Source organism: Sesamum indicum, linkage group LG6 (genome assembly GCF_026168435.1).
Source record: "Sesamum indicum cultivar Baizhima isolate 11 linkage group LG6, ASM2616843v1, whole genome shotgun sequence".
In the NCBI taxonomy this organism is placed as follows: Eukaryota; Viridiplantae; Streptophyta; class Magnoliopsida; order Lamiales; family Pedaliaceae; genus Sesamum; species Sesamum indicum.
The window spans coordinates 1,055,037-1,073,696 of record NC_142662.1 but is presented as its reverse complement, the minus strand read 5'-3'; the positions used below and the strand labels follow the sequence as shown (position 1 = coordinate 1,073,696).

General features: G+C 36.6%; 3 protein-coding genes across 6 annotated transcripts; 2 read left to right on the top strand and 1 right to left on the bottom strand.

Moving 5' to 3' along the window:
- The first annotated feature begins 136 nt into the window (after positions 1–136).
- LOC105165724 (transcriptional corepressor LEUNIG_HOMOLOG) lies at positions 137–7,899 on the top strand. 2 transcript variants are annotated; one of them, XM_088881444.1, is made up of 19 exons: positions 137–277; positions 712–779; positions 911–1,006; positions 1,372–1,469; positions 1,660–1,769; positions 1,885–2,168; positions 2,262–2,337; positions 2,431–2,542; positions 3,516–3,565; positions 3,663–3,911; positions 4,768–4,842; positions 5,034–5,255; positions 5,592–5,730; positions 5,832–5,938; positions 6,155–6,304; positions 6,470–6,625; positions 6,711–6,830; positions 6,966–7,163; positions 7,534–7,899. In XM_088881444.1, the coding sequence occupies exons 3-19, from the start codon at positions 975–977 to the stop codon at positions 7,675–7,677; spliced, it is 2,322 nt and encodes a 773-aa protein (XP_088737570.1). In that variant the 5' UTR covers positions 137–277; positions 712–779; positions 911–974; the 3' UTR covers positions 7,678–7,899. The 2 variants fall into 2 exon arrangements, with proteins under 2 accessions (XP_088737570.1, XP_011083129.1); XM_011084827.3 differs by having other exon boundaries at positions 174–604.
- A 3,939-nt stretch (positions 7,900–11,838) lies between these two features.
- LOC105165725 (cyclin-dependent kinase inhibitor 4) lies at positions 11,839–14,359 on the top strand. The gene is made up of 3 exons (XM_011084828.3): positions 11,839–12,330; positions 13,740–13,943; positions 14,044–14,359. The coding sequence occupies exons 1-3, from the start codon at positions 11,954–11,956 to the stop codon at positions 14,111–14,113; spliced, it is 651 nt and encodes a 216-aa protein (XP_011083130.1). The 5' UTR covers positions 11,839–11,953; the 3' UTR covers positions 14,114–14,359.
- Positions 14,360–15,525: 1,166 nt separating this feature from the next.
- LOC105165856 (BSD domain-containing protein) lies at positions 15,526–18,388 on the bottom strand. Of its 3 annotated transcripts, none has more exons than XM_088881942.1 (5): positions 18,126–18,388; positions 17,931–18,034; positions 16,666–16,763; positions 16,051–16,234; positions 15,526–15,938 (listed from the first exon to the last, which is right to left on the bottom strand). In XM_088881942.1, the coding sequence occupies exons 1-4, from the start codon at positions 18,349–18,351 to the stop codon at positions 16,084–16,086; spliced, it is 579 nt and encodes a 192-aa protein (XP_088738068.1). In that variant the 5' UTR covers positions 18,352–18,388; the 3' UTR covers positions 15,526–15,938; positions 16,051–16,083. The 3 variants fall into 3 exon arrangements, with proteins under 3 accessions (XP_088738068.1, XP_088738067.1, XP_011083320.2); XM_088881941.1 differs by having other exon boundaries at positions 15,526–15,931; XM_011085018.3 differs by having other exon boundaries at positions 15,526–15,918; positions 18,126–18,387.
- Between the last annotated feature and the right edge of the window lie 272 nt (positions 18,389–18,660).

The window sequence follows — 18,660 nt, the reverse complement described above, 5'->3', positions numbered from 1 at the left end:
GTGTTATACAGCCGTTACGCCAGTGCCCCTTCGCCTGCGTAAAAGCAGTTCGATATTTAATACACCACACCACTACCCACCCAAACCTCATCCCCAACCTCTAAATTGCGGGGTTCACACTGGAACCTATTTTCCGAACCTCCATCTCTATATATAGCTCGCATTTGATTCCCCTACCCAAACCTCAGGCTCAGATCCCTACGTGAGCTCTTTTTCCAGCTAATTTTCGGATTTCGCGTCGCCGATATTTTTCTTCTCTCTACCCTCACTCTTTAAGGTTGCTTCCTTCCACACTGGAAGTGGAATTGACGAATTCTAGTCTGTTTTCTCAAATTTTTTTTCATATATAAATCTTTATTTATTTTGGAAGAGGTTAATAAAATTGAATAATTGTTGAGAAGCATCATAAGCATGAGGATGATTTTCGGATTGGATTGTGTTTTTGAGTAGTAAAAGGAGAAGTTTAATTAAATTGAAGATCACGTCGTTGTGAGGAATTTGATGGGAACTCGGCGTTCGAGTTTCCCTTGTTTGCTGATTTAACTGAATAATATGATAAGGCTGCAAGAATTCGCGACTTTGAGAAGTTAATTGAGAAACAAGTGTAAGAATTTGAGATTGTTGTTTGTTGGAATGACATTTTATCTGGAGGAGATCTTGTCAGGACATAAGTTAATTAACCGGAATTTCTTGTTTATCTTGTGAATTTAGTTGGACTTAGGGTTTTTGATCGGGGATCTTGCATGGATCGTCAATGGTGGGTGTGATACCTCCATTAGGTAAGTTCGTCAGTGACCTCGTCGGATTTTTCTGAATTAGGGTTTCTCGTTTTCTGTACTTGTATTTGTTCATTTGAGTTAAAGATTTTTCTGATAAATTTACATTTGTTTGTAATCTGGGCTTCTCCCAGTGTAAGTAAAGCGACTGACGGAGTAGAATTTCTGGACTCAGTTCCACTTCTTGGAGAAACAATCATGGCGCAGAGTAATTGGGAAGCGGATAAGATGTAAGATTCTCTCTCTTTAGTTTGTGCAGTTTATTGTCTCCTTAGCTTCCTCGTCGTCGTAGAAGTAAGAAGGGCAACCCGGAGAATCGTTTTTCACGGTGTACTATGGTTAGCGTATTGCTGCCAAACTTGGGAAGCATATCTAGTTATGTGGATGAATTCTTGAAAATGGAAAAGATAACTAAAATTTTTAATACGTCACATCATTTGACGACATTCTTGAGTTGACAGGTGGGCTCAGCTTGTTTGTTTTAGTCAAGAACTATTTTTCTCGGTTTGCTGCACATTTCTCTGGCAGGCTAACTAAAATTTTCAGTTCTAATACAGAGGAGTCACTACACTTCTATTTTTGATGTGTTTTCCAGGCTTGATGTCTACATTCATGACTATTTGTTGAAAAGAAAATTGCATAATTCAGCGAAAGCTTTCATGACAGAAGGAAAAGTTGCTACGGATCCTGTAGGTGAGGGATTATTTTTGTGCTTCTTTTCATGTGGATAAGGTATTCCTTATGCATTAGCTGATGGAATTGGACTAGTTTGCAGTACAAGTGGGTCATGAACCTTGTTGTTCATGTTCTGCTTTCTGGTTCCGAGAAATGGATGCCATGGATGATATCTCAAATTTCTTACAATTAGTTCTTGTGTTTTTAGCTATTGATGCCCCTGGTGGATTTCTTTTTGAATGGTGGTCTGTCTTTTGGGACATCTTCATTGCACGGACAAATGAGAAGCATTCTGAAGCAGCTGCTGCTTATATAGAGGTTTCCCAAAATTATGCAATCCTTTCTGGCCGTTTAAGTTTTGATGGCCATCATGTTTGAATATATGGAATGCATGAATTAATAAGTTATCCTTGGCATTTACTACTCGTTTTAGACACAACAAATCAAAGTGAGGGAGCAACAACAGCAGCTCCAGATGCAGCAGCTGCAACTCATGCAGCAGCGTGCCCAGTTACAAAGAAGGGATCCTAATCACCCTCCACTTGGTGGTCCCATGAACTCTGAAGGAATGATGGGGCAGCCATCTGCCAGTGTATTGGCTATGAAAATGTATGAAGAGCGTATGAAGCATCCTCATCCCATGGATTCGGAGACATCTCCAGGTATTATTGAGGCTAATAGGATGGCACTCCTCAAGTCAGCTTCCAGTCAACAAGGGTAAAACTGATAGCATCATTCAGCTACTTTGAGTTGAATTTTGTTTTGGAATTTTTGTAGCTCAATACACCATTAGTTTTTACCTGTATCCAGACAGTTGATGCAAGGCAATTCTGGGAGCATGCCCGCAGCCTTGCAGCAAATCCAAGGACGGCCGCAACTGGCTGCTGTTAGTACTAAAACCATTTCTTTTATTAGACACTTTCCGTTGGTCCCTTTGTTCCTTTACTGAGCTCAACCATGTTGTTGTTGGTACTTTCAGGACATTAAAGGGGAAGTCAACTTGGGCACAACTCAGAAATCTTTGCCTATGGACCCGTCATCAATATATGGCCAGGCAATTCTTCAGTCAAAATCTGGACTAGGCGGTGCAGGTAACAGCATTAGTGTTCCTCATGCTTTGCATTTTCTTTTTCTTTTTTCACCCTCCTTCAATTTTCTTCTCTAATTTTTTGTCTACGAAGTTTGCCTTTGATTGTGGGAGTGACAAGTTCTTGAAAAACTTGTGCAATATCTTGATGGAATTTGATACTTGTTTGTGTAAGTAGGATGTAGACACACAGACAGCAAAATTTATTATAAAACACACATAGATTACACTGATGTCATGGTACCGAATCAGTTCCATTGTATGCAAACCTATAATATTCATTGACATTTCTCTGCTTGATTTTAATTTTCTTTTTCATTTTTTTCTAGTCGCTGAATGTGCAAAGCAACCACCCATCTCAGTCTAGCCAAGTGAATTCAACATGCATGAACAGATGATTCTTGCATATCTGCCGCACAATCTGATACAACTATTATACTAAATTTGTAAAACATATGAGAATTGTTTTGGAGACACCACAGAACTTCCCTATGTGGTATGCTAATTTTGAAGAGGAGTTCCTATTGCCAAGCTTTTGCTTTTTTTATTTGGATGCATCTGTACAAATTTTGAAACCTTAGCTACATAAGATTTAGTGGTCAATGTTGCAGCAAAATTCTTCCCAGAAGTTATTCTTGGTATCTGACTTTTGGTTGTTACGTGTGATATACCAGGATTATTTTCTTTTTTGTCAAGTCAAGTGCACGTAGGGAGGTAGGGGGAGTGAGGGGGGCAAGGCCATCATTGTTGTTGATTTCACCATTTTCCAATAGTAGTGAATATTTGTATATAGGTTACATTGACAGTTGCTAGGGTCTTTAGTGCCTGTTATTTTTAATGATAAAGTAATTGTAAAAGTCCCCTCAAGCTTCTGAATTAAGATATGTGAGTTTTTTATAGTTCTTTCTGAATCATAGGTTCTCATTTTGGTTTGTAGCTGATATGATGGAGATTTATCTTAAATGTTCCTTCTACAGGATTGAATCAAGGAGTCACTGGTCTTCCACTGAAGGGTTGGCCTCTGACAGTGAGTTTCATGGGCTTTATTTTCCAGTCATTTCTTTTGAGGAAGATTCTGAGAGGGTGATAAATTCTTGAGTGCTGATGCTTAGAATATAAAACAGGGAATTGATCAATTACGGCCAAGTTTGGGTTTACAAGTACAAAAGCCCAATCTGCCGACCCAAAGCCAGTTTCTTTTGGCATCTCAACAACAGCAGGCTCTAGCACAAGCTCAGGCGCAAGGGAATCTTGGAAATTCGCCTAACTATGGGTTTGGAGGAGTACCAAGGGGTAACTTTAATGGAAAAGATGGTCAACCTCCGAGAAATGATGGATCTATTTGCTCCCCAGTGCAATCAAATTCACCAAAGGTTGTAAACATAAAATTTGCCAGCGAGCTTGCTTTTGTGCTATTTGATTAATGGTCTTATGTTATGGACCATTTTATGCATTCACTGCATTTGGATCAAACTTACTTGGGCTAACTTGGTAGTATTTAGTGATTCTTTTGTCTTGAAAAGTATCTTTTTTATCATAGATTTGAAAAGGGGTAAACCAACGCAATCCTTCTTTCTAGATAAAGTTTCTATGTATGGATGCACACTATTTTTAGGTGACATTGAGTCCTTGGTAAATGGCACTAGTACACTAATTTTTGGTTCAATGTAACTACCTGAATTTAACTGCACTTTCACTGTAATATAACTTGATATATTTTCCTTGAAGTTGAACTCAAGATGTTTCGTATTATTTGATTTATCAAATTGGTTTGCTTTTAGTTAACCTCTTGAAATATATTTTCCTGTAAATTTAGGGCCAAATCTACCGGAGCTTACATTGCTGTATTGTACTTGCTTATTTACCTTGAACTTTTGCCTGTCTTTGCCCTAACAGGGACTTATGCTTTCCCTTTGTGTTCTATATTTGTGGGTTTTCCTTTTGCTGGATTTCATGCCTCCTAGATTTGTTCCTTACTTGTGGTAGAACTAGAGCTTACCATCCACCTAGGTTGTTAAATGTTGTCCCAGCAATTTCCCTTGCTCTGTAGAATAACAGAATTCCTCATGTGAGAAGTTTCTGACTGCTAAATTCATAAAGATGTGACTTTTACACCTCAGAATGATGTATTTAGTCCCTTGTTCATATTTAATCATTTCTGTGCCCAACACATTCTTCATGTTTGGTTCGGCTGTATGCTTGCAATTATAAGTTTGTCATTCTTAGCAGATGAAAATGGGCCAAATGCAGCAGTCTTCCTCTCAACAACAGGATCAGTTGCAGCAGCAACAGCAATTGCAACAGGTAGTTCATCCTTGCACAGTTGTTTGATCCCGTCATGTTGGCTGAACAAATGATAATAAACTTAGCTGTATTTCTATTTTATGCTAGTCAAAACCATCAAAATATTTACCAAATTTCTCATCCCTGTGAGGATCTTCTGACTTTTTGCATGGAAATTGAAAGGATATGACATGCATTTTGATCTGAAACAGAATAACAGGAAAAGAAAACAACACTCTTCATCTGGACCTGCCAACAGTACGGGTACTGGAAATACTGTCGGCCCATCCCCAGGTTCACCACAATCAACACATACACCTGGCGATGGAATGACTACTGCTGGCAGCCTGCAGCATGTCAATAGTGTATCCAAGAGTATGATGATGTATGGTACAGATGGAGCTGGTGGAATTGCATCATCTACGAATCAGCTAGTAAGACTACTGGGTTATGTCATTAGCATACTCTATGTACTTTTTAATTGTCCTCCTAATTATATGATATGCTAGTTTGGGACCTCTGGAATCTAACCCTAGCTCATTACCTCAGTATGGGAATTATCTTACTCTTATATTTTTCAATTTCTGAAAATATTGTTTTGAGCACAATATATGGTGTCGGTAAACATGTTTGTGAGATATATCTTTAGCTAGAGTGTACTTTGAGTTTCCATTATCAATCTTCATGGGTTTGTACTCAACAAACTCAGAATACTAGCAGTGCAACGTGCAAAATGGTTACATGAGTTCATATTATACTTCTTTGTACAGGATGACTTGGAGAATTTTGCAGATGTTGGTTCCCTTGAAGATAATGTGGAGTCCTTTTTGTCTCATGATGGAGGGGATGGAAATATATATGGCTCTTTGAAACAGACCCTTACTGAGCATAAAACGGAGACTTCTAAAGGTGGTCCCATGTGATCTCTGTGCATGTTTCTATCTGCTGCTTAATGCAACTTCCGTTGCAATAGTAAATTTTAAAATTTCTTGCTTCTTCATCCTTCCCAGGGTTTTCATTTGGAGAGGTTGGTTGTATACGAACAAGAAACAAAGTAACTTGTTGCCATTTTTCTTCGGATGGAAAGTTGTTAGCTAGTGCTGGACACGACAAAAAGGTTTAGCTCCATCATTGTATTGCCCTATTCAGAACATAATAAGCACCTGAATGACATTGCTATTATTGTTCATTTGCATATCTGTCTTCTATTGCAGTTTGGTCTCTTGATTTTTAAATTTTGCACTTTATTACACATGTGCTACTGGACTAACAATGATCTATTTCCCCTTGTTGCCCCTGAAACCAATCGGGTACTTCTTGGTTATTGAATTAGGCTGTTCTTTGGAATATGGATACTCTGCAAACAGAGACTACCCCAGAAGAACATCAATACCTGATAACGGATATTCGCTTCCGGCCAAACTCCACTCAACTTGCGACAGCTTCATTTGACAAGTCTGTCAGACTGTGGGATGCAGCTAATGTAATGATCTTTTTTATTTCAACCTGATAAGTTTCACGTTTTAGACTGTTAAACATGAACCTAGGAATAGCAAAAACTGTAAGATGCACGCCCATACGTCCGCATTCTTACTTATGCCTTTATATTTACATCTATAAGTACTTACTCTGTTTAAATCTTGTGCAGCCAAGCTATTGTCTGCATGCTTACACAGGGCATACTTCCCATGTCATGTCCCTTGATTTCCATCCTAAGAAGAATGATCTATTTTGTTTCTGTGATAGTAACAACGAAATACGTTATTGGAGTATTAGTCCATTTTCATGCACTCGGATTTCGAAGGTTGGGTGTCCTACTCTTAGTCCAGTATCTTCTGTTTCTCTAAAGGTGTATCTGTGAACTTAGTCTTCTTAATTGCATGGTGCAGCAAGGAGGCAGTGCACAAGTAAGGTTCCAACCTATAACTGGACATTTGTTGGCAGCAGCATCCGACAAAGTGGTGTCTATATTTGATGTTGAAAATGACAGGCAAACACATAGTTTCCAGGTTTGTGCATTACTATTGACATCTTGGTGAGTGCTGGAGTGGAGTAATTAATGCAATGCTTCATGCAGTGAATGAATGGGTATTTGGTATGTTGCCTTTTCTTCGTTATCTTTGATATTTTTGGTGATTTATTAGGGGCATTCCGGTGTGGTCAACTACCTTTGCTGGGATCTCAATGGTGACCTATTGGCTTCTGTCAGTGAAGACAGCATTAAAGTTTGGTCATTAGCCTCTGGAGAGTGCATCCATGAGCTCAACTCAAATGGGAACCAATTCCATTCATGTGTTTTTCATCCAAGTTATTCTGCTCTCTTGGTTATTGGAGGATCACGGGTGATCATCTCTCTCCCTCTCTCTCTTTCACACACACACACACACATTGTTGAACCAATTAGCTCCATTTATATCTGTATATTGAATTGTTGGAGACCTTGTTGTCACTTTCAAAGTTTGCATTTATGAGTGTTGGTAGGTGATGCACTATCCCTATAGTATAACTTTTACCTTCTTTTCTCCCTACTTTCTTCCTATGGAAAATTTCGGTCGGTGGGGAATGAAAAGGTCAATGGAAGGTTTAGGATTTTGGTGGAACTCTAATTTGGTTTCGCATTTTATATTAGTTGGATGGCTTCCATGCTATGTTCTCATAGTATTTATCAAACTATGCTTAACAAATAATGCTTTTTTCTTCTTCTACCTGTAGTCCTTGGAATTGTGGAACATGGTTGAGAACAAAAGCATGACGGTTCCTGCACACGAGAACATAATTGCTGCTTTGGCACAGTCGCCTCTAACAGGAATGGTTGCATCTGCTAGCCACGACAGTTCCGTTAAGTTGTGGAAATAATACAAGATTTGCTGGTCAGGATATTCCATGGAAATTCGTCATAGCTTTGTGAAGTTTTTCTTGGGCGTGTCTTGTAAGAAATGTTGTTATCAATCTTCTCATTGTACGTCTTTCAAGATGTTTAGTTGATCTACAGTGAGTTGAGAAGCAGGTAGACCAGACGCAAGTGTGCTTTCAAGGTAGCAAAATGTCATTAATTCCATATTATTGATTACCTCTAAATCCTCTGAGATATCTCTCCTATATTACTCGTGGGAGCCGTAATTCCAAGATGACTAGAATTAACCATTTACAGTCCTAACCTCTAATGAGTTAGGGAGGCTTTTGTTTTTTATGTCTATAATTACTTAAAACTTTAACATACATACATAGGGTTTTAAACAAGTTGAGCTCGACCATTTTTTACGAGCTTGAGCTCGACTCCTAAATGCTCGAGCTCAAGCTGAATTTTTTTTTTTTTATTATTATTATTAAATAATGGGAATCATCAATTCTATGAGTAATAAAATAGATTGTATAATGTATATTATATTATAAATATGCCAAAACATAGTGCGGAAGTCTAATTTATTGTTATAAATATAAATTACTGATTAGTTTAACAGTAATATAATTAGTAAAATGAACAAAAAAAAAATCATACTGAATATTTTAAAATTATAGAAAAGTATCAATTATCTGAAATAATGCAATAAAATATTTTATAATTGAGATTAATGTGTTACAATCTGCAGTAAATTTATATATTTATAAATGTTAGTATTATATTGATGTATCTTATATTGTTGAATAATATGGGTTAATCGGATGATCAAAATTCAGATCAGATTGTTAGATATGATCAAACTTATAGAAAAATATATTGGTAAAGTTATAGACTTATTGGATATACAGATGTAAAGACATCGTACTCGAAACATAAAACTAACATTCAAGTTGGTGTATCGTAGAATAAGGCTATGTGATTTTAAATAACACTGTTCGATATGATCTAATGGACACAGTTTCATATATATTTAAGTTTGGTGTGAATTGGGTGCCCAAATTTTAAAGTATTGTAATTGTTGATTAAACTTTTTGATCTCATTATATATATAATAAAATGATAATTAAAATAATTAAAATTGTTCAACCATCACTATTATTATCATTATCATTATCATTATTTTTAGATTAATTCATAGGAATCACTAAATTTTGACATAAATTTATAAATAATAAAATAGATTACATAATGCATAGTATATATCCTGATATAAATATAAAACTCAAAAATAGACAAAAAATCATAAGTAAATTACTTTGCAATTTAAAAAAGTATAACGTAATACAAATATATATTAAAATATAACATAAAGTTTATATATGTCTTATCAAATAATAATTTTAACTACAAAGAATATTATAATTTACTAATTTGTTGATTAAATTTATTTTTGTATAAAGATTAAATGTATAAATAAAAGTACCATAATTTATTGTTATCCAAAATAAAATGCATGATATTGATTAATAATTATAATATATGGTCAATTTTAATTATAAAATTGATCAAATATTAAATATAAAATTAAATATTTAAAAATTCAAAAATAAAAATCGAACTGGCTCGCGAAACTTGCAAGACGGCTCGACTCATATGCCACCCTTATCGAGCTGGAAATGAACATGATTTGTGCCTAATATGAAGAAATGTGGTACCAGTAGCTTGGTTTATTCTTGGGGTGATGGATTAGATTCCAAATTTTCCAATGGAATGATACTCTTCATTATTCCTTCTCAACCAACTATGAGGGTACAAGAAGTTGTTCTGGCGGGGAAATTGCGATACTAGAGTAGAAAGATGTCAAGTCATTTTTTTTTTCTTTTCCTTATTTTTAGTATTGGTAACCGCCATTAACAAAATATGTTGCCTTGTGTGACGCGGGATTACTCTTATTTTTCAAGAAAAAGACAAAAATACCTTTGTTGAGAGTGAAAATACTCAAAAAATCAAGAAGATTCCCATGCATCTACTCGGGTCGGGCTTGAGACCCTGACCCGCTTTAGGACCCGACATTCGTGCTTGGATGGCCTGCTTACCATGCTATCGCATGATTACTGGCAAAAGACGCTAAGATGGTGCCATGCCCACTCTATACAATACATTTGGGCCTATAAATAACATAAACTTGGAATATTAAGGGTACGACGTATTAATTACTTTCTTCCTCATTTATATCTTCAAATTGCATATTTCTACCTCGAATCCGAACTAACTTGAACATCGAAAAATCTTAATCGGGAACCCACCCAACTAAACTAATATCTAATTTTTTTTTCAAGGCCCATTACAATATTCGGAGTGATAAATCACAAGCTTGGATCCTTCCAAGAAAGGTTGCATATATCTTTCTGTATCACCTTGCATAACATAACCATCACTGAAAAATCAGATACTAAGCCTTGAAGTGGGTTTGTCCATTCCACGTTTTGTGTAACTTACCCACCATAATTCTAAAATTATTCAAAAAACACTGTTGAGAATATTAAAAAAAAAATAATCTAACAGATAACCCCCTATGAAAGTAACAATAGAGCTCACTACCTCCTTCTATAAACTGTTTCCTCACTCTGTTTTCATTTTTACAGGGGTTATTTCATAGATTCTTTTTTCTTCAGGGGATTTTTAAATATTTTTAGAAACACATGGGGTTAAAATAAATTTAAGGGATAGTTACACTCTCTTCTCCGGCTCTCCCTCCTTGAGGTTTGGTGTGATTACACCTAAAACCTTCCATGGTTTGAAAAATTACATTTAAAATCCTTAATGTTTGTTTACATTTAACAAATAAGTCCATCCGTTAGTCAAAATTCATCGAATTTGTTGATATAAATAAAAAAAAATAATTTATATTTACTCCTCAATTGACTTATTATTAATTACTACAGGTCAGATAAAAATCTTTTTATGATTAAATTATCATCTTACGTCTTCACGTATTAATGCATATAAGGAGGTATATTTTCACCGTTGCAACGGTAGTTTAGACCAAAAAAAATTATTTAACCTGCAATAAGTCATTAATAAGTTATATCGATTGTGAACATTGATTTTCATTCAATTTTTTTTATCAATATCAATATATTCAGTAAATTATGACTAACAAATGAATTTATTTGTTAAAAGAAAATAAATCTAAAAGTGCTAAATATAATTTTTCGAACCATAAAAAATCTAAATATAATTACATTACGCCAAATAACCCTAAATTTGGACCATATTCCCTGGAATGACAATGTCGTTGAATTCCACAACTGAAAAGTGTAATTGCTGCTAATAATGCACTGCCCACCACGAGAATCTTGGGAGGGAGCCATAATACGTCTGTGGAAAATGTCGTTCCATCTTCACCACAATGTGTGCAGTGTAGTGTAGTGTAGTGTAGTCACTTCAATAACTCTCAACTTCCTCACCAAATCCTTCTATTTTTGTTTCTCTACTTTTCAAGACAAAATTTTTTAAAAGAAACAGAAAATTTAATTGCTGAAAAGCCCCTTCTTAATTGAACCCTACCAATGGGACCAATTATAGTACCATAAACTAAGCTTTTTCGACTATCAGAGCAGTGGTCGAGCGTTTTCAAATTTACTTACTATGATCTAATTAAATTTCATGTTATATGTTCAAATCATTTGCAGGTTTATTAGTTACAGACATTTATTAGTTAGTTGTAAGTTTTTCGATTCGGAGACGAGATGTCAGCTTTTGTATACTATAAATTAATTTTTAGTAGTTTATTGTTTTATTTATTTATTTAAAAAAAAAAGATAAGTGTTCTCTATGTACCCCACTTATTAAAATCTTTCATTTTTACTTTAAAAATACTTATTGTTTAATGTATTTTTAGTGGAATTATGTATTAGTTAAAGACCATTTAAAATATAATAAGATAAATATAAAATTAAAGTATGTCATTTTAAGTGAAAATGGGTTATTCATCAAGTCCTAGTCAGTATTGAGGTAAAAAACTAGAATAACAAATTGTATTATCATAACCAAGTGAACCAAATAATATATTTCTAAAAACGTCAAGGACCAAATGACAACATATACAAAATTGAGGGGGCAAAGTGAAATTTTCGCTCCCCTAAAAATTAACTTGAAAGCCCTTTTTTCCCACCTGCTTCTCTCTCTCTCTCTCTCTGTTCATGAAAAGCTTTGAGTGGGACTTGTGATATATGAAAGTGAGTCCCCCTAACGCACTCGGAGAGAATAACAACAGCAGAAGCAGAAATGGGGAAGTACACCAGGAAAGCTAAGATGACTGCAGACGTCGCCCTCATGGACGTCTCACAGTCCTATCTCGGTGTCCGCACCCGCGCCAAAACCCTAGCCCTCCAGCGCCTACAATCGGCCGCCGCTCCGTCTCCCTCCAACCCCGACGCCTGTTACCTTGAGCTCCGCTCCAGGCGACTTGAGAAACCCATGCAGCAACAGAATTCGCGAAGTCTCCGACAGAGCTGTGCTTGCAGAGGGAAGGAAGACCCGGAAGTTAGAAACCGCGAGGAGTGTTTCCAGACGGGTGGGATTTTGGGCTCAATTGAAGAGGGGGTTTTGGGGATTGAGGCCTCCTTTGGGGAAAATGATTTGGATATTGAAGCAGCGGAAAGGTACACTCGCGGGTGTAATTCTCAGTTCTGTTTTAATCCTCTTTTTATATTCTAGCGTCACAATTAATTTGCTTAGGACTTCTGTGCTTGAAATAGTTTCAATTTGTTTTGTTCATTTCCTCTTCTCGTTCTTAGTTTGTCAAATATTGTGAGAAGGAAGGAGGCAAATCTTTTGCGGTTTCTTGCTGTTCCTTTTTATCTCCCTCCTTTTTACCCCTTCTTTAAATTTAGGTTCTGGAGAAAAAGTGGGTTTTCTAGCTAGCAAAAGGGAACCCTTTTGACCTAAACTCATCACCTCAACTTTCTCTGCACTTCTTTATTTTCTTAAGAAAATGGGGTCTTATCTTGTTTTTATTTGGGGGCAAAAGTGTGTCGCTTTTGTTTGAAAGTGCTCGTCGAGGGACCTTTTTCTTAAAATTAAATTCACCTGCTTATTTAAATTTTTATGTTCTTTTCATCTGACCAGCAAAGATTGGGATCCTTTTATAATATTTTTACACATTGACACTGAGATGGATGTTACGTTAAAGTGTTCTTCAGTCAGAGGTAGTTCTTTTCAGTTGTTATTACTATATTTCTTCTTGGAGCTATCATCAGCTTTAGGCCCGGAAGGTGACTGTTTATTGGAGTAGCTTTTGCATTCACCCACCTTTAGTCCTGCGTTGGTTAGTTGCATGCACCATATCAATGTTCTGTTTCAGATGTGGAAATTGGGTGAAATTGTTTTTGGAAAAGGTTTAGCAGTGGGTGTTACTGAATGGTTCTTTTAGTGATGATATAAATAAACAATCTTGACATCTGCATCACTGGCAGCCCCACTTGCCTTGTAGTTATTAAAGAGATGCACACACAATGCTAGCCCCACAATAATTGTGTTCGATGGTTTTGTTTTTTTCCTCACACCAATTTGCTGCGAATGGTTTCCACTATTGCTTTTACTGTTGCTGGGTTGAATGGCAAGGAATCAATATCTCTTCCTGCTATTTGGAAAATATACTACTACGTAGGTACTTAAATATGAGTACTGGTGATTAATTTTTCTTGAACTACTACCTTTCAACAGGTTTAATTATTTCAATTACATTGTGTTGTTCCTTTATACGAAATAGAACTACTACAACAAACACCAGAGACTGCTTTACTAGGCAAATTTGCAGTAGATAGGTGTTGTGAAAGGTATAATTATTATGGCAATGTCTTTTTAGACCTTATCTCTGACTACAGTTATATGTCTTCTTTATGGGGCCATAGCAAGATCGGAAACAATGTGGGGCAACTGCTTGTACCAGCTTGAGTATATATGATATATCGCGTCAAACTTCTGTTATCAATATTTTTGGATTTTCATGTGGACCTTAATGTTTATTATGGGTGTAGATTATGTATTTATCAGTTCTGCATTTCTGCAGAAGCACTCGGGAAAGCACTCCGTGCAGTTTAATCAGGGCTGCCGACACCATTACTACCCCTGGCTCTACTACAAAACAGACATTTTCAAGTGCTCCTACTGCAAGGGCCCAAAATGTGCGCCTTGTAAATGTTCCTTCTGCCCGTGATTTGGAGGACTTTTTTGCCTGTGAGGAGCAATTTCTGCAGCGCCATTTTGTAGAGAAGTAAGGCGCCTTAACTTTCTTTTTCAATGTTGTAGAAAATTCAATTTGCATGACTATATTTGGTGATTAATACGCTACTTATGATGCAACGCATCTGCAGGTACAACTTCGATTTCATGAATGATTTACCTCTCCCTGGACGTTATGAGTGGGTAGCAGTGAGGCCTTGAGCATAAATTTTATCGTCGTAATTGTGTTTCCCTGAAGTGACTGTATAGTGAACAGAGCCTTGGTAAGAAATGCAATTTGAAGATAGTTATTGAACTAGGGCTGGTAGTTTGCTGACCAACCGTATAGAAGTAGGATGCCTAGAGAATGTATCACTAGTCTTAATAAAAATTACCTTATCTCTGTAAATCTCTCAGTCAACCGTAGTGGGATACTTGATATATTCTCATGTCAATTTTTTGCTTTAATTTTCGTTTCATGCCCTTTGATGTGTGTTGTTATAACTGGATCAGTAATGGCAAGAATGTTGGAAACTTCCGCTCCCAACAACATTGTTTAATTGGAGTGAATTTCATGAAATGTTGAATGTGTTTTAGAGAAGCGCCAGACAAATTGAAGAGACTCCATCATCTCACTATATGAATTTCAACAAGAATCTAAAGGGACGATTGCTAATGAAAGATGAAAGGTGAAAGATTGGTTAATTGAGTTTGCTTCACCTCTAATCTGCTGGACGGTTGCAGAAAGTTGCTGTCTGAATTCAGGTTCTGAGTCTTGTCAGGACAGTGAACACCCTTCAAGGAAGTTAGTAAATTTCCAATGTGTGTGTTTTGTCCCTTTTTCTGAAGCTTGTGGTGATAAAGCTGCAGAGTGAAAAAAGAAAACACCAAGTGGGGGCATTTATTGAAGGTGCATAGCATAGCATAGGTCAAGAATCTTGTTGAGTAAATATATTTGCCTCTTGACATGGGACATTGCACGGCCTGCAGGTACTCAACCAGTATTTTGGATTTGATGATAGTGCCACTCCACAGTCCTCTCCTCTTCCTGTCCCTAAATGCATCAACACTACATTTTTACCAAATTAATACGCAAGAAAGCTCCAAGTTTTAGGAATGCTTTTATCCGTCTCAAGACTGAAAATTTGTGCTAAAAGCCTGACAGAATCAAATATAAAGATTAAGAAACTAATAGAATACAGAGAGAGAAAGAGAGAGAGAGAAAAGTGATGATAATTAAAGCTGAAAGTGGCAGTGGAGGCAATCATCAAATACTTCACGACATTGGTAGATTTGTTGAATGCCAGAACTGAGAATATTCTCGCTCATTGTAATGTAGATTCTACCATGCATTTGCAACTTAGTTTTGATAAACATGCTGCCTTTTTAAAGTTCCAACTTGTAATCTGAAAGCTAGGAAAGAAAAGGTGATGAATCAGCTCAATAGTTCCTTCAGCAAATATGAAAAGTAAAAAAAGGATTACTTTCAAGAGTATCTGCAAGAAAGCATTCTGCTGCGTACTAAGTTCAACATGTGATACTGGGTTTTCAGTGGCATACACGTGTGATAATGAGAGAAGAATGTTATATAGTCGATGATGCCTATTGATATTCTAGCAAAAGCTCAAGAGACGTTAGTCCTATAGATGAAATTTCTATTGCAAAAGGATTTGAATCACATTTTACATTTAAAGTTCCAACTGGGACCTGATCAGTTTGAACATCAAAATAGCTAACTTCCAAAGCCAAAGAAGCACAAGAAGTGAACTAAACTTCTGCTTCTTCACGTTCTACTGTTGAATATTATAAACAAGCACCAAGTGTAAGATGAACGGTATATTTTGGAGGAAGGATTGAGCCTTGCCATTTACCAGACAGCACGGATATAGACTTCAGCACAGAGTTTCTTCTTTTCTTCTCTTTTCTTTTTTTTTCCTTCTTTTTATTTTTTTGGTTGCCTTAGCAGACTTTCACCTGCGTTAACTTCACTTGATATCCATTCCGATGACTCCCGACCTCAGAGAAAGCTGTATCGTGAAGCTAACAACTTAACACCATTTAGCATAAGAAAATCAACAAGTAATGAAGTTGAAAGTAAAATCTCTTCAAGTCAAAGCATAGACTTATTGACAAATGTGGAACAAGAATCAAAATAATACCTCATCCTATATCATGAAACTGAGGATGGTCACTTAATTTTCTTCCATAGTACTTGCAGACCCTGCAGGCCTCATAAATTTTGCTTCAGACATTTCAACTTCATAGGCACTACCGCTAGAGACAGTTTCATTCCCCATTCTAATCTCTTTGAGTTTGGCTAGTCGTACAGCATGCAGCTCATATCTGATCATTAGCATAACAAAGAATTAATTTACATGACACTCACTATGTGATATCAACTCCATGAAAAACATTGTTATTGTGCGTGTCTAAGAGAGAGGAGGTTATAGGAAACAAGAGGCACGAATGGTAAACCGTGTGCTGGCAAATACAGGATGAAGGGCCAAGCTCATAAAGGTCGGTGTGTAAGAATGCCTGGGGTACAGCCATTAACAACCAAAAGTTTGATCGTTTTGAAAACCTTATTTCACTAGATCCACTCCTATCTTATCCAACTCCTGTAATAAATCAAACTACAGAATCCCATTATCCCCAACTGTTTTAACTCTAGGCTCTAATTATCTACATGATATAAGAGCATTGATTCTTCTTGTAAGAACGTAGAATAGCAGCCAAGTCAAACAATACACAGCATATCAAAGAGTCAAACTCACTCAGCCACATAACTCCTAACAAGACTGAAATATATTCTCCAAAACTGCCTCTCCTTCAAATAGCGAGGGCATAACTGAAATCGTAGTTGTGCAAGTTCCTGACAAGAAGATGGAGATTGGTTCAGTAAGAACTAACATAACTGATGTAAATATCATTTATCAAAAAGCAGGGCCGCGAAACAGTTCTGCCACTCAATCAAGCAAATATAATAACTGCAGAATATCCATCCTCCAAATTGGCAAAATGATATTTTTGGAGATTAATCTTACAAGACAGACACTCAAGAATCAAGATTCACATGCATACTGTGATTGGCTCCAATTATAGAATTGTGGTGATATCACCTTTTTCTTTGCCATGTATGAAGTTGTGATAGATAATAAAGCTTTTGTGGAAAAATATTCTTGTGGTCAAGAGTTGAAATGGAAAAGATGATGCAGGATAGGTCAAGTAATAAACAATAACTGTTTTTGCATTCACTTCCTTTAAAGTGATTCAGATGCCTCAGCGTAGATCTGCTGTATATTATTCTTATTTTTCACATGCCTTTGAACTGCATGCATCGATAGGAAGCTGAAGAAAGAATGACTTTATAAGCCTGGATAACACCTTTTCTCTGCAATACATTGATCACCCTCCTTCCCATCCACCAACCTCAAAACTATCCCTTTGCTTTCCTCTTTATCCTCAAACTAAATGTATAACAAAATGCATTCATATGCAGAAGGCATTTTACAACATTTTCAGAACACTTAATCAAGATTTCCTCCCAATTGGAGAAGGTTTAAACTTTAAAGTGCTTGTACACTGTAATCGGCCACTAGAACACTACAGTGCAACAGATATACCTGCAAGCCTCTTGACTCTAGGTTTAGCCAAGATTATATTAAGTGGAGGCCCCGATCTTTTGTCTTTTTACTCTTAGAAAATCTTTATTCCCATCAAACCCAATATTATATCTCAATGGACTCGATCTGCTCATGGAACAACTTTTAGATCTCCTTTTCTAACTTCAAACTTGTCACTGAGTTCATATTTTTAGCTTCAGCTTCAATTTTCGTACATAACATGTTGGAACTTAATAACTACATCAATTCTGTAGAAACAGCACCAAGGTAATAATCTCCCATCACGGGCACACTCTATTAAACAATACTTCAACTTCATATTTCTAGTCCTAACATAAAGTCTTCCTCCTTCACTCAAGGCAAAAAATCTTCAAAAAAAGAATGACGTGAAAATTCAGAGAGGGGGGAAAAGCAACCTTGACTCTGGAAAGAACAAGCATGGCATGTGTTTCTTGCCAGTCAGAAAGATCCTTCCGCACATTCCCAGAATTTCTACCATCACAACTACTTCCCTCTGCATCTGTAAAACCATCAAATCCAACCATTACCACACACGAAAACACGCACACGCATATCATATAGTAGAAAAAACTGGAGACATGAGTAAGCACCAGGAAGAGAGAAGTTCCTGAAGGTTTCGAGAGAGAAGGATTTGATAAATTCTATCAATTGCTCAGTGATTCCATAGAATTTCTCTTCTTCTTCTTGTAATTTGTTACTGGAACCCCTCGTGTGGATGTTGGCGGTGGAGGAGGAATCGGCGGTGGTGGAAGAGGAGCGCAACGAGGACTTTCTCAGCTTGGAAACACCTCGCCGGAACCATGAATATGCATCCATGTCTCCTGGTCCTTCCGCCCCCCCCCCCCCCCCCCCTCTGCTGCAACTACTACAGGGGACATGGGCCTACATTTCGGCCCACTACCGAATATCTGGCCCACTTATTTATTTGATGGTTCGACCCAATTGAAAATTAAACCTTATTATTTTTCTTGAGAAGTGAGGAAAAACATAGTGACTATAAATAATTATTTGAAATAAATTGGACATGTATCTTGTTTCAGAATTTTTTTTTAAAAAAAAGGATTATATCTGCATTTAGATCAACGGACTTGTTTCAAAAAAATTAAAAAGATTTTGATTTATATA